At 39.6% G+C, this 16,047-nt stretch overlaps 2 protein-coding genes across 3 annotated transcripts in view; one reads left to right on the top strand and one right to left on the bottom strand.

The window, feature by feature from the left end:
* Positions 1-453: 453 nt before the first annotated feature.
* Positions 454-6,947, top strand: rdh14b (retinol dehydrogenase 14b). The gene is made up of 2 exons (XM_048208476.1): positions 454-886; positions 5,524-6,947. The coding sequence occupies exons 1-2, from the start codon at positions 533-535 to the stop codon at positions 6,139-6,141; spliced, it is 972 nt and encodes a 323-aa protein (XP_048064433.1). The 5' UTR covers positions 454-532; the 3' UTR covers positions 6,142-6,947.
* Positions 6,948-7,716: 769 nt separating this feature from the next.
* si:dkey-174m14.3 (uncharacterized protein LOC563117 homolog) overlaps positions 7,717-16,047 on the bottom strand; it is a 33,487-nt gene continuing 25,156 nt past the window's right edge. For both annotated transcript variants that reach the window (XM_048208475.1, XM_048208473.1), the window contains exons 4-7: positions 14,463-14,529; positions 13,528-13,635; positions 13,329-13,409; positions 7,717-9,683 (exon numbers count right to left, since the gene is read on the bottom strand). In XM_048208475.1, the coding sequence (XP_048064432.1) occupies positions 8,298-9,683; positions 13,329-13,409; positions 13,528-13,635; positions 14,463-14,529 (1,642 nt within the window). In that variant the 3' untranslated portion in view covers positions 7,717-8,297. The remainder of the gene's footprint in view (positions 9,684-13,328; positions 13,410-13,527; positions 13,636-14,462; positions 14,530-16,047) is intronic.

Genomic DNA, 16,047 nt, shown 5'->3' with positions numbered 1-16,047 from the left:
ATAGCCTACAAGGACCTGCCACAAGTCATATTGAAGGCTAAAACAAACCATTAGAGTCATTGTTGTACTATCTATAATATCTTTAAACATTTATCCCACCAGTAAAACTCATAACCAAAAATTACTTTTGGGCTTGATGGGTCTAATGTATTTTACAGAATGTTGAATGTTGCCAAATTTCATTTGTATATTTTTACATTAATTGACCCTACATAAAAAGAAGTGGTTTGGAGTATGGATAGATGAATTTTTACATCACTGCTGTAAATAGTCGAACAAACAAATAAATGTTCTTTTTTAAAATAAATAAATAAAATATATTAAGATTATATTATAAACATAAAACATAATTTTAGGTAGGCTATACATACTGTAATTCGTGTAATAAACTAGTAAGCCTTAACTGTCAACCTCAAAAATAGGAAATATAATTATGTTCAACAATAACAAAGCAGTGCATTCTGGGTAATGTGTTCAACAGCGCTCGCCTCACACACACGCTGTCATTCAACACTTCGGTATTCCTGCACTGATGTCGGCAGCGGTAGTTTTAGCCGCTGTCCTCGGCGGTGGGGTTCTCTTCATTGCCCGGAGAATATTCTGCAGGCGGAAAGCGCTGAAATTACTGAGTTACCCAGCGGGTCTGATGCGCGGAAAGACTGTGATAGTGACCGGGGCGAACTGCGGCATCGGGAAGGCGACGGCAGCAGAGCTGCTGAAGCTGCAGGCCCGTGTCATCATGGCCTGTCGGGACAGGCAGAGGGCTGAGGAGGCGGCCCAGGACATCAAGAATCAAGCCGGTCCGAATCAGGGAGAGATCGTGATCAAACACTTGGACCTCGCGTCGCTGCAGTCCGTGCACAGCTTCTGCGAGGACGTTATCAGGGTTTGTTTACATGCATCTCCTTCACTTTCAGTCCCTAAAACTGTGCTGAATGGACATAGGTTACTGCACCATGTATTATGTATTAATTAACGCAGAAATAGCACACACCATGCAAAATTTATTGAGAAAATGTCTGAATTAGTCCACATCAACCACGAGGAGTGCTAACGTTTAGATGTTGTGTAAGTAAAGGTCAAGTAGTGAGCATGTGTGTCTCTCAGTGAAATGAGCTATCCAGTGTCCTGAAATATGATATGAAATATGATATATCACTACAATTGTTACTACAGTTATTAGCACAGTTAAACTTTAGTATTATCAATCACTATCATCATAAGTGACAGTTTTACTTCTTACAATGTTTGAAGGACATTAATGGGATTACATATTATTATCACATATTATTATGATAATTATTCCATAACAACACTGTGGTATCTTGCTACCTTGATAAATTTTGCATACATAAATGGAAAATTGGAGACACATAGGTTAGCTGAATATTTCCAACATCAATTGCCTACAAAAAATAAAAATTTTATACTCATTAAATACTCATTTAATAGTTTTCAGTGAAATTTAAAAGTGAAATAGCAAATATCAGAAAAAAAAAAAAAAAAAAAAAACATGAAATAGGCTACACGAAATTGTCAAACCATTATTTTGGCCAACATAAATTGTAATTCATTAATTACATGAAATTACGACATATATAACACATGTGTCGACAGGCCTCAGTCTGACACTTCGGTAAAGTTGGTTTTATATTCACACATTCAGACATCCGTATTCAATAGCCTTGTTAATCACACTATATTGGGCATTCAGTGGACATTCACAAGTAAATATGCCATTAAAACAATACTTGCCTATTTTGATCGACTGTGAAAAATGTCGTAAGTTGACAATCGTTGGTTGTCAACATCATGTCGCTGCTTAAAATTCGCAAACATTAATCAAATTAATCAAAACCAACTTTACTTAAGTCAGTCTGACCTAGCTGAAATAGTGCGTGTCAACATGGATTTACTTTTACGGTGACCGGGAGGGGACATGTTCGGTTCACTTAGATTTGTTGTGGCCATAACATGTTAACTCGTGGGAACATGATAATATGTCGTGGCCACGAGATATTAATTTGTGGGAACGTGATAATAAGTCGTGGCCACGAGATCATTTTGTCGAGGTAACGACATCTTTATGTCGTGGCCACGCGATGTAAAATCATGGCCTCGAGATCATATGGTGAGGGAACGATATATTTTTCTCGTGGCCACAACTTCTTTATTTTGAGGGAACAACATTATTTCTCATGGCCACGAGGTAAATATGTAAACAACCTGCGCAACCATGGCAACCTGGAATTTTCAGAAATGGATAAGCCTAATAATATTTATTTTAAATTAAGAAAAAGCGCGGAATTAAGAAATATTAATATTGCCTATTGTGTTGTGTGCGATGAATACAGTTTAGCAGCATTCGAATGAAGTTTATCAATAAATGTTAGAATATGTCATGCATATTTTTATCACATCCAACAGTCTTTTAAATCCATTCACTTATTGTTCATTTTAATTTCATATTTTATATTTATTATTATTATTATTATTATTTTCATTAATGGTTAATTTTTTTTATTCATTGTTATGTAGCCCTATTTGCTTTATTTTCCCCTTCATTTCCCGTATCTCTTTACCTTTCTGTAGGCCTATGTTAGCTATATTTTGTAAATATTTTAAACTATTTTAAATGCCTGATTTAAAGTATTTACAAAATATAGCTAACATACGTGTTATTATCAAATTTGAATGCTGTCTATTGGTAACATCGTAACATTACATAATTTGATTACATAACATAATTTATAGCTTAGCTATTACATTGTGCGCGATGTTACTATTTAGACAGCATTTAAATAATATATTAATTTCTTAATTCCACCCTTATTTTATCATTCTTAATTAAAAATAAATATTATTAGGCCTATCCATCTCTGTTAATTCCAGGTTGCCATGGTTACGCAGGTTATTTACACATTTAACTCGTGGCCATGAGAAATAATGTCATTCCCTCAATGTAATGAAGTCGGGGCCATGAGAAAAATATATTGTTCCCTCACCATATGATCTCGAGGCCACGACTTTACATCATGTGGCCACGACATAAGGATGTTCTTACCTCGAAAAAATGATCTCGTGGCCACGACTTATTTTCACGTTCCCACAAATTAATATCTCGTGGCCACAACATATTATCTTGTTCCCACAAGTTAACATGTTGTGGCCACGACAAAACTAAGTGAACCGAACATGTCCCCTCCCGGTCACTGTATACTTTGGCTGAAAACCTTTTAGTTGACATACAGCTCATGTAACAACTAACCCTATGCTTTTACCCTATTAAAGGGGCCATAAACTTCTTAATATATAAGGTCCAATCATAATATTAGCAAGATTTTTACATTAAAAAAACATCTTAATTTAGAAGTAGTAGGCTATTTTCTATCCTGTTTCTGACCTTCTCTTTGAAACACTTTTGATAGGCATGCAACATTAAAGACTTGGAAGTAAACACCTACTTCTATGATTGGATGACAGTTTTGCATATTAAAATAATTTTCAACATCTCCGCATGACATAGTTGAAACATTTGCCATCTGTGAAACATTTACGCATATTACATATGCTTAATAAGTCTTGGTTGTGGCAAATGAATTTAACACTGTCACTGATCATTTTCTGTAAAGTGAATACATATCAAACGATCGGTAACAGACAAATCAATAATGACACATAATAAAAGCATTGTTACTCACACTTGTATGTTGCGACATTACTGTCAGACCCAATATAGTCAGCACTGCATCATCTTTTTATTTTCAGTCTCTAAAAAGCCTGTGTCAAACTGTGTCTTGTTTAATAACTAATCCACAGTAAAATGAAGCAAACAAGTGAACAGTAACATACTGACAAAATCTGACTGGAACTTCATTAAAAATAAAGTTCATCCACAATGCAAAGACTGTTTTTCCAAAGCTTGGCACTTCAAAACGTCTTGTAATCCTGTGTTTTTGTCTCTCTCGTATTTACTCCTACATGAAATGCGCAAATCGGTGGGCGGGGCTAAAGAGGCAATGGTGTTGAAGTAGGCATTGATCCTCTGCAGAGCTGTTTTTTCTTCACAAAATCCGAAAAGAGTCGTTTTCGGAGCATGGTTTCAATAAAAATGAAATTTGGAGGATATTTGACCTCTTATGTGTCAAAAGATCAAGGAAAATTTGTTTTCTCATTTCATGACCCCTTTAAAGCATGTGTATTAAATTAGATTTTTATATGAAGCCATTCTAGTTACATTTTCTGCAGTGTGTAAATGACTACATAGAAAAAATTTGGTTGGATAGAATAGCATTTTTCCTCCAAGTTGATCCCTGTAGGCCTCCTTGAGCTTAGTGTTTTCACCATCCATGATTCTTGCCTTTGAAACAGCCTGCCAGAGGATTAATTCACTTTAGAATTAAAATTTCCTGATAATTTACTCACCTCCATGTCATCCAAGATGTTTGTCTTTTAAGGTTTAAGAAATTAAGGTTTTTGAGGAAAACACTCCAGTATTTTTCTCCATATAGTGGTGTTCAACGGGTCGAAGGTTCAAATTGCGGCTTCAATACAGCTTCAAAGGGTTCTACACGATCCCAGAAGAGGAATAAGTGTCTTGTCTAGCAAAATAAAAAAAAGTAGAAGAAGAAAAATTTATATACTTTATAACCACAAATGCTTGTCTTGCACTGCTCTGCCAATCGGCACGCATTACAAAATCACGTTGGAAAGGTCACGTGTGAAGTAGATGGAAGTACCGCGGTAGGGCGAAAAGCTCCATCTCATTTTCTCCTCCAACTTCAAAATTATCCAACATCGTTGTTTTAACTTCTTTTGTAAAGGCTGTTTAACTTAGTCTTTGCACATTGGCTTTGTAGATACTGAATAGGTACTTCCGCCTATATGTCACACATGACCTTTCCAACGTGATTAAGTAATACATGGCGCATCGCAGGTCCTGTCCCAAATGGCAGTTACAATGGCCGCTGTGCGCGCGTGTCCATTAAGTCTACGAGACCGTAGGGTGTTCCATTCATCATTTTAGCTTTTAGAAGGTTGCTCGCGAGCGCCCCCTTTGCCGCTATGCACCCTCAATGCGCACTTCTGCTGAGCCCGCAAGTCTGCGAGCTATGCAGAGGACTTCTACCCGGCAGTCAAAGCGGCATTACATCACAAAAGTGCGAACTAAGAGGAAGTCTGTGACGGTTTAGGGTGTATATATTGACCGATTGTTTCACTAGATAACACCCTTATTCCTCCTCTGGGATCGTGTAGAGCCCTTTGAAGCTGCACTGAAACTGCAATTTGAACTTTCAACCCGTTGTACCCCAGTGAAGTCCACTATATGGAGAAAAATCTTGGAAGGTTTTCCTCAAAAACCTTAATTTCTTTGGGGGTGACATGGGGGTGAGTAAATTATGTGAACTAATCCTTTAAGTTGTTTGTTTTCTGTATTGCATTTTTTACAGTAGATGCAATATTAATAAAGTGTGATGTGTACAACCCAAAATTTCTAAACTCCTGATTGTGTTACAATATTAGGAGGAGCCAAGGATTGATGTCCTTATCAACAATGCTGGTCTCTACCAGTGTCCCTACAGTAGGACAGAAGAGGGTTATGAAATGCAGCTGGGAGTGAACCACCTGGGTCACTTCCTTCTGACACATCTCCTGCTTGACCTCCTGAAGCAGTCGGCTCCCAGCCGTATCGTTGTGGTTTCCTCCAAACTCTACAAGTATGGCAGCATCAACTTCGAGGACTTGAACAGTGAACAGAATTACAACAAAGCATTTTGCTACAGCCAGAGCAAGCTTGCCAACCTACTGTTCACTCGCGAGCTGGCCCGCAGGCTGGATGGGACTGGGGTAACTGTAAATGCCCTCACTCCGGGTATCGTAAGGACCAGATTGGGCCGGCACGTCAACATCCCCCTGCTGATTAAGCCTCTTTTCTTGCTGGTCTCTTGGTTGTTCTTCAAAAGCCCACTGGAGGGTGCTCAGACCCCACTATACCTTGCATGCTCGCCTGAAGTTGAGGGTGTGTCTGGAAAATGCTTTGCTAATTGCAAAGAAGAACAATTGCTATCTAAAGCCACAGATGACCATACTGCCAAACGGCTGTGGGACCTGAGTGAAAGCATGGTGGGTCTTAGAAGGTGAAGGGAAGAAGCAGAACTGCCTTTCACAAATGTGGCAATTTCAAATCTCGAACATTAGTGAAATGGATTTTTTGGGGTGTTTTTTGGCCAAGTACCTGAGGGACTTACTGGATAAGAGACAGGAAATTAAAATGTCCATCTGTTCCCCGTATCTTTGCTGCAGTGTTTTCAGAGATGGCCTCAGGCTTGTGACTCACTCTTCTCTCTGAATGAGAGCCTGAAAGTATCGAGTCCAACATATCCCTTGAATACAAATGACAGGAACAACGTGCCCAAGAAACACATGCCTCAGAGCTGAGATGAATAAAGAATAACATGAGAACTATTGCATATCTCTCAACATAGATTAAAGAGCAAGATTGTTGAATGTTGTTCTGCAATTTATTTTACAGGCTTATGAAGTGAATTATTGACACTTTAGCCTCTCAGAATATCACCTTTTCATCATAATGCTGTACAGTAGACCTCGCAACTCCCACCCTGTGACTTATTTCAAGATATATGTGAAATTGTTTGTGACATCCCAGTGTCCAAACAAAATAAAAAAGCAAATGCGTATTCTGTGGCACTGCAGATAGTGTGGTGTCACTACTCAAATAAAAAAAAAAGTGAAACAGTAATTGCTGTTTAAACTTCATTACCTCTGCTATATACTGCTGTGCATTAGCCATTATTAGATATATTTCATTCACAGTGGAGCTGTAAGGAGTTTACTGGCTACAGTCCTTAATCACACATACTAACATGAATGTTTTGAGTATAAATGCAGTGCCTCTGTAAAGACTGAATAAATTGAATGCTGAAAAAGAAGTTGGTCGTTTGTGGAGGAGGACCAAGGTCCTTCCTTTGTATGCTGTCATTCACACAGTACAAGGAAATATTTCACGTAGGAAACAGAATTCTAAGTTATAAATTCTCCCCAATACACCTCAGCAGCACGCCTCACTCTCCAACAGGAGCAGAACAGGAAACAAAAGGGAGTTATAGAGGCAGACATGGTGCAACTATTGTGCTTTATTAGATATAGAAAGCAAAACAGAAGAAACAGAGTCATGCATCATTGTGTCAACTGACACAGGATCCCAGCTGATTAAGAAAGAAGAGAGGGATTGAATCGTGAGGTAGAGAGGGCCTGAGGGAGGGGGCTTACAGCACTGAGGAACAAAAGAGAGAAAACATCGAAAAGAACAATCACCTTAGAAATTCCATCGCCCAACAAAACACATCAGGAGTTATAAAATGCCCAGTGCTTTCAAGATATTGTATTCGCTTGATGAAGCAATAGATTTGAGTAGTATCAAATCTATTTGGAATAGAAATAGATTAGAAGTATCACTTTGGTTGAGACTTGCTCTTGAAGGGCTGATTTAGGGTAATATGAATCCATGCAGAGATTATTCCTTAAAATTATTTTCACAAAGTCTTGTTTACAAATCTGTGGAACTATCTGCAGTTAAATCTCAAATTGTTATCATGACTTAACTCGTTTGAGGCATTTTTAATTGTTTGCAGCGTGTATAATTGTGCTGATTGCCTTATTTATAGCAATAAAAATAATTTACAATTATATAGATTGTTCAGTCTCTCCATAGTGTTACATTTATTAAACAATTATAGATATAGCATACTTAACAATAAATACAGCTATTCATAAATTATATATTAAAAGATTGAATTTCTTGTCAAAATTAGCATTTCTTTTTACATAGCATGTGCTGTCCATTCACAAACCCTTTTGAGCCCAGAAGGCTTTTGGTAAAACAAAGATAACCTCTCTCTGAAGACAAGTTTCCAAAAATTCATAATGCACCTAATGCACTTAAAATACTTTCTCACAAACCACACAGAACCATTAATAAACTTTCAAAATATGCTATACAAATAGTGCTGAGAGTTAGAGCTTCATATCAACTGTAGAAACATGAGCAATTCATGTTTGATGTTTAGAAAACACTGTAACAGATACAGAAATAGAGAGAAAAAAGATAAGAGAGCTGATGGACTGAAAATATTCAACAGAAAATCCCATCATGTGTTTGGCTCAAACTGTAGCTTAACATTCAAAGCCTACTGACAAGAGCAGGTAACCAGGAAACCCTGCTCTTAGTTTTGTAGAGTACCACAGAGCTGTAAAAGGGTAACCAGGAAACCCTGCTCTTAGTTTAGTAGAGTTCCATAGAGCTGTGCCTTGGTGAGACTGTCCTTGCGTGACAGCCCTAGTGTGCCAAATTTTTGGTACGGTTGTTGTGGAGGAGGTGGTGGGGTGGTTCCCTGAGGGGACACGCTGTGCCTCTCAGGTTGATAATGCTGCAGCTCAGCAGCCATCTCCAGAGATCCATGGTCCAGTGACTCATTTGAACTGTTGGGACTTACGTCAACATACTCTGTTGCCTGGCCCCCAGCTGCCACCACACCGTCCTTGGGGCTGTAGAGGCTGTGCTCGGACTCTTGGCTATCCTCCTTGGAGCGGTATAGGTGAGGCTGGCTTTGCTGCTGCCGAAGGCCTGGGCTGCAATCAGGGCTGGGGCTGGAGAAGGGGTCTATTACTCCAGCATGATGGTGGTACACATCAGTGCCCTCCTGGAAGCTACTGTAGAGAGGACCAAGGCGAATTTTTGCAGGCCGGACAGAGAAGTGTTGCTCAGAGAAGCTGTAAGGTGAGGCCCGCCCAGGACTGCGGTATGAGTGGGCACTCAGATCCTCCACACTCAGTTGCCTCCACCGACCAATCAGCTCTTCTTCCTCAGGAGCAAAAGCACTTCCACGGCGACTATCACCATAGGTGATGCTAGGTGAGGTGGAAGTTGGCAGGGGCTCGTAAGGTTCACTGTAACAGGAGGACATTGTTCTGCTGTAGATGGGTGAGCTACCATTCTGATGGTGGCTGGTCTCAGGTGGTTGGAAAGCATGAGCCTTTGTGAAGGCGCTTGGACTCTCCCTCTCCCAGGAAGAGTCACTTTTGTGCTCGTATTCTGCCCCATCCCTCCAGTCCATGTAAAGGGCATGGTGGCGAGGAGAAGATGCAGCACTGCTCGGAGGATCCTGACCCTTGTCTTCTGACCCTCCTCCACTAAAGCTGGAGTAAGAGCTGGAGCCGCCTCCCAGGGAGGTTGTAAACTTTCTGAAGTGGTCCTGTGAGAAGCCAGGCTGCAGGGACATGGATCCCTCTTCTGGGTTGCTGTCAGTGGAGTTCTGGGGTTCATAAACCTTCCGCTGTCCATGGAGGTCCATGCTGGGTCTGCGCTCTCGTCTCCGTTCGTCTGGGCAATAAAGTGCTGTGTCACTGCTGTACAGGTCTGACTTGTATGTAGCTCGGAGGCCAAGGCGCTCTGTGCTACCCACAAGGCTGGTGCCCACGAGGAAGCCCTGGCGTTCCTGGGGTTGTGGGCTGGGTGAACGAGAGGCTTGACTGCTGCAGACCTCATCTGGTTTCTCCAGGACCTTAGCAATGACAGAGGCAGGCACTGTGTCGGCATATGGGGAGTGGCAGAGGGAAGAACCCTCCATGTGCAAGCTCACACGCTCCTGAAAATCTGCAGGCAACTGAGAGAGAGTGAAACACAGATTTCCATTAGATGTACCCAATGGACAATGAGAGATTCGCACACAAAGAGAAAAAGGTAGGCTGCTATGGAAACCTATCAGGCAGGGATAAAAGGGAAATAATAGCTTAGATCAGGTCAATATCCTTAAGATGCAGTAAGAAACATACAAGATTGGTGAATGGAACTGAAGCCCCGAATGAGCACAGAAATACATTTGCAAAGCAGACAGCCAAAGATATTAAGTCTTCAAATCTGTACTAATGGTCTACGTAAGTACATGGTTTTTAGTTTTTCATTGAGCGAAAATTGGCCAGAGGGAAGAACCACAGATTTCATTGCCACTGACACTACACACAAGTACTAGGCATCAATCCAATATCACAACTCTTTTTACCTCTCAGTACTTTCACCATAGCAACAAGAAGAAAGTAAATTGCAGCTAATTAGCTAACAGAACATGACTAATTATAGAAGCATGATAAGAGGAGCCAAGACAAAGCAAAAATTGTAGTCCTTCAAAACCAATAGGGTTGGTCTTGGTTCAACAAATCCAATTCTTGCTTTTCAGACTTTTTGGGCTGCTTTTAAATACATTTCTCTGTGGTTATACAGAAACTCAGTTTTTCCTCATAACCACATGAGACACCTTCAGCTATGTCCAACTGACTATTTTAACGAATGCTTAGTGCCAATTCTTTGACATTCTCATATAAAACACTATTCAAGGCTGAATTCCCAGAATACGTTGCGTAACAGACACATTGATGTTTCCATTCAGGTATATCTGCCAAGTATGAACAGGTTTTTAAAGCAGGCTGCATGCCAACATAAGTCTCTGCTCTAGACATCATGGGACTGGCATAAGGCTTGGAGCAGATTCGATAAATAAGCTGCCAAGTTTATTGGCACACTATTATTACTTAAACTTCCTACCACTTTCGTCCTGCCAGAATAGTCGCCCATTCTTAACTGGGACAGAGCCTCAATATTTCTTTAAACAATGACTTTATTTACTATAGTTGACCTAAATAAAAAAAGAATCCTGTTTCTTGATTTGGTACATTTATATCAGTCCAAAAACTTTTAACTAACAGTTAGTGGTTAAACAATATGGCAATAAAGGGGATGGTTGGGTATATTTAGATGAAATATCTTTTGGAAAAGGTATTATGTGGATAGTATAACAGCAGTATAACCTACTTGCTATAACCTACAGTATAACCTACTTGAAATCCGAAAGTTTTTTTTTTATTTTTATCTACCATAGAAAGAAACGAAATTACCACATCCAAGGTCCAGAGAAGTAGTAAAGACATCGCTAAAATTGTCACCATCACTACAGTGGTTCAACTTTAATGTTATAAAGCAATGAGAATACTTTTTGTGCACAAAAACAAAACAAAAATAATGACTATATTCAACAATTTCTTCTCTACCCTGTCTGTCTCCTACACAGTTGACGCAGTGCATGTTTACATCCGAATGGCAGCTCAGTATAGGCCGACGCTGTTCACGTGAGCACTATGACGCGCGTGATGCTGACGCAGGAGCCGGCCAATACAGAGTCTGCATTCTGAAGTAGAACACGGAAGCTCTGCAATGTGTCTTCAACGTAAACTGCTTAGACAGGGTAGAGAAGAAATTGTTGAATAAAGTCATTATTTTTGTTTTGTGTTTGCGCACAAAAAGTATTCTCATCACTTCATTAAATTAAGTTTGAACCACTGTAGTCATGTTGACTATTTTAACGATGTCTTTACTACTTCTGAACCTTGAATGTTGTCATTTCGTTGCTTTCTATGGGAGATTAAAAAAAAAAAAAAAACTCTCGGATTTCATCAAAAATATCTTAATTTGTGTTCTGAAGATGAACAAAGGTCTTACCAGTTTAGAATGACATGAGGGTGAATAATTAATGACAGAAAATTCATTATTGAGTTAACTAACCCTTTAAAGGGAACCCCTGGTATTAAGACTTGTATGGCTTAATATAACGTAAAATGATGTCCCTTACTGAAATATGTAGTAGAAAACCCATGAAAGATTTACATTATTTAAAAAATCCATCACATAATTCTACAATGGGTGTCAGCATTTTGTTTAGGTGCACAGTGCGTTCTAAGTCGATGACGCCAAATGGTTGCACTTGGTGAGCTACTGATGCTACGCCACATTGTGCAGCTTTTGGTTGTAATTTTTAGTCGATGGACAACTAGAGAAGCGATGTAAGTCTTTACAGCTTTACTAGCGATAAGAGGAGAAAAGAATGGGAAGTGTGGACGGGGTGTTGGATGTGGACGAATAAAACTTCCTAACTCCGTCTTTGTTCTTTCCACTTTAGCCCTGATGCCTTTGATAATTTTCATCTGTATGTTTTGGTGCAATGGTAATCTACTCATACAAGTCTTCATATCTGTGGGGTTCCTTTTAAAACCTGATCAGCCTTTTCAATTTGAGCCAGAGCGCAAAATTAGTGAGGATGAAATCATCAAAGATGTGCAATGTCTCTGTGGCTATTCAAACTACTGTTGTATGATTGATGTGTAAAAATCATCTGATATGTCACCTGAATGCATTACACACAGTTAAACGTACTGAGAAGATGCTATTGTTTCATGCGATCACAGATATCTTGTGCATCAAAGCGCACACAAGCTTTGAGGCAGTCTGTCTCAATTGAGATGTGGTATAGGCTGCCCTCATCAGTCTCCACGACAGGTGCGGCATTTGTTTAAATACACTTATATCCATCGCCAACTCTAAGCTCTTTTAGTAGCTGTGGTCTACTAAAAACCTCAAAAGGCATTAGGTCTAAAGTGAAGAGAACAAAGACAGGAAGTTTAGGAAGTTTTATTAGTCCACATTCTTCACAACTTCCCATTCTTTTCTCCTCTTATCGCTAGTAAAGCAGCGAAGACTTGCATTGCTCCTCTTGTTGTCCTTCGACTGGAAATTACAACCAAAAGCAGCACAATGTGGCATCGTATATTATATTCCGAGTTGTGTTGCGGTAAAAATAACAACAGGGCAGTGCCAGTGACTCACCGAGTGCAACCATTTGACGTCATCGACATAGAACGCACTGTGCACCTAAACAAAATGGCGCCACCCATTGTCCAAATATGTGATGGATTTTTTAATATTGTAAATCTTTCATGGGGTTTCAACATATTTCAGTAAGAGACATCATTTACGTTACATTAAGCATACAAGTCTTAATACCAGGGGTTCCCTTTAAGGGTTACTAGACAGCTACAGGAAGATTGAGATTTTATCAGGGTTGGAGTTAAACTCTCCAGGATTTTGACAGACTGTTCTATTGTTATTCGTCATTGTTAGACATATTCGATTATATTTCAGAATGTAATATTCCATTTTTACTTTTACATAAAAGCAATAATATTCTTTTCATCACCTGTTGGCATCCTTTGTTATAGGAATGTTTTTAAAATAAGCAAATACAATAAACCAGATACCTTATCTGTAATAATGAAAGAAAAGTCCATAAAAAATGGTAAGTATTATTTTTTTTTATGAATGCCTCTGTTGTAATTTAAGTATGTACAAAATAACTCAGCTCAGACACTAATTTATGACACCACTGCTGTTCTTTGTTAAAATTGCATGCATGCTGCTGACTTACCTCAGATAACTGGGCTCTGTAGTGTGACTTATTGCACTGCAAGAGCTGTGCGGCCAGGTTACAGTCTTTTCTGTACAAGTCCTATTGAGAGTGGTAGAAAAGGAACATTAGATAATCCAAAGCAAATACACAGTCCTCCAAAGGGCTGCCATTAAGCCTCAGTGTGTAAAAGAAATCAGATTGTCATTATTTCTCTTACATTATCCTCTCTCAGTTTCTCAATGGTCATCTTAGCTTCCATGAGATGATTGTTAAGGACGATGATTTCTCGGCTGAGAGCCCGTTTCTCATCATCGTGGTGCTGCGACTAGATGAAAGGAGCACATTTTCAGAAAAAAATCTCTATGATATGCATTTACGAGGATATAGGCCCTAATAGGCCACCAGTAGGAATACAGACAAGTTCAGACAGTGAGAAGTCAGTGCACGTGTTAAGTCATTCTAGGATATTCCTGCAGCAGATGGGAATTAATTGGCGTAAAGCATAAATTGAAGGCTGATATCAGATGATTTTCACATCATTTTCCTTGCATACCTGGACCCATAACCTTCAGAGTCATCACTGACGCAATATGTTGCTAAAAAGAAACCTGTTTACTATAACAAACTCAGAGTAAACCCTAAGGGGTGGATCCTAATACAGACATGTAATGGTCATACAATGTACTGCGGCAGGCAGGCTAATTATAATTTAATTGTTTCGAACTTCAAATTAACAAACAGGCTGTGATGCAGATTCAGCCAGTATAATAGACTCACTATCACACTGTCATGTGAAGGCGGACAGGCTGTTGTAATGGACTGTAATTAATGTCAGGCGCACCAGTGGAAGTTTATTGATATTCAAATAGACTCTTAGTGCATTCAGCGCTATTGTACATGCTTAACACATTCACTAATATGTCACACCACAAAACACGTACACACATGGACAGAAGTGCGGACAGCGATGTAAACACTCATCCAAAAACCCATTTACACGGGAAAACACTTAAAGAGGGAGATGAGTACTTGTAAACACATATGCGAACAAAGCATTCGCACATTAAAACAAAAAGCAGTACGTGTGTGCTCGCCCAGGCACCTCTTGTTTAATTTGTGCTTTTTTAGAGTGTGGCCGATGTGTGCGCTCACATTTCGGTGGATTTTATCCTCCAAGTCCTGGTTGATCCTCTGCAGTGCTGAGTAACTGCTTTGTATTCTGTGGGAAACACATGAACAAAACATCTTGCTTCAAATCCATATGATGGTCTTATATGCCTTCCTTAGACACTTCTGTTAGATAATCCCAGATTTTATTTTTATTTTTTATTATTTTTTAAGTCAGTTGCCAACACTCTCACCAGCACACCTGTTCATCTTCCGCATTATGTTATGGTATCTGTTGCAATATCAATTCACAACATTTGTTTTACAATGGACCGAGCCCAACACATGGCCAAGCTATAACTGTATAACTGACTCCTACACACTTGGCATTGGCCAGCAGATGCCTAAGTGAAACAATTTCTGTCTCCCAAATCACTTACTATTCATCTGAAATAGTATCCAAGGTAAGAAATAGTGCATCCCCAAATAACAGAAGGCAAAGGTGTCTGGATGATATACAAACCCGATTCCAAAAAAGTTGGGACACTGTACAAATTGTGAATAAAAACAGAATGCAATGATGTGGAAGTTTCAAATGTCAATATTTTATTCAGAATACAACATAGATGACATATCAAATGTTTAAACTGAGAAAATGTATTATTTTAAGTGAAAAATAAGTTGATTTTAAATTTCATGGCATCAACACATCTCAAAAAAGTTGGGACAAGGCCATGTTTACCACTGTGTGGCACAGTCTGCAAACGTCTGGGGACTGAGGAGACAAGTTGCTCAAGTTTAGGAATAGGAATGTTGTCCCATTCTTGTCTAATACAGGCTTCTAGTTGCTCAACTGTCTTAGGTCTTCTTTGTCGCATCTTCCTCTTTATGATGTGCCAAATGTTTTCTATGGGTGAAAGATCTGGACTGCAGGCTGGCCATTTCAGTACCCGGATCCTTCTTCTACGCAGCCATGATGTTGTAATTGATGCAGTATGTGGTCTGGCATTGTCATGTTGGAAAATGCAAGGTCTTCCCTGAAAGAGACAACGTCTGGATGGGAGCATATGTTGTTCTAGAACTTGGATATACCTTTCAGCATTGATGGTGCCTTTCCAGATGTGTAAGCTGCCCATGCCATACGCCTCATGCAAACCCATACCATCAGAGATGCAGGCTTCTGAACTGAGCGCTGATAACAACTTGGGTTGTCCTTGTCCTCTTTAGTCCGGATGACATGGCGTCCTAGTTTTCCAAAAAGAACTTCAAATTTTGATTCGTCTGACCACAGAACAGTTTTCCACTTTGCCACAGTCCATTTTAAATGAGCCTTGGCCCAGAGAAAACGCCTGCGCTTCTGGATCATGTTTAGATATGGCTTCTTTTTTGACCTAGAGAGTTTTAGCCGGCAACGGCGAATGGCACGGTGGATTGTGTTCACTGACAATGTTTTCTGGAAGTATTCCTGAGCCCATGTTGTGATTTCCATTACAGTAGCATTCCTGTATGTGATGCAGTGCCGTCTAAGGGCCTGAAGATCACGGGCATCCAGTATGATTTTCCGTCCTTGACCCTTATGCACAGAGATTGTTCCAGATTCTATGAATCTTTGGATGATATTATGCACTGT

This window comes from Megalobrama amblycephala, linkage group LG11 (genome assembly GCF_018812025.1).
Source record: "Megalobrama amblycephala isolate DHTTF-2021 linkage group LG11, ASM1881202v1, whole genome shotgun sequence".
NCBI classification, from domain to species: domain Eukaryota; kingdom Metazoa; phylum Chordata; class Actinopteri; order Cypriniformes; family Xenocyprididae; genus Megalobrama; species Megalobrama amblycephala.
The sequence above is the reverse complement of the archived record's forward strand: the minus strand, read 5'-3'. Positions and strand labels throughout refer to the sequence as shown.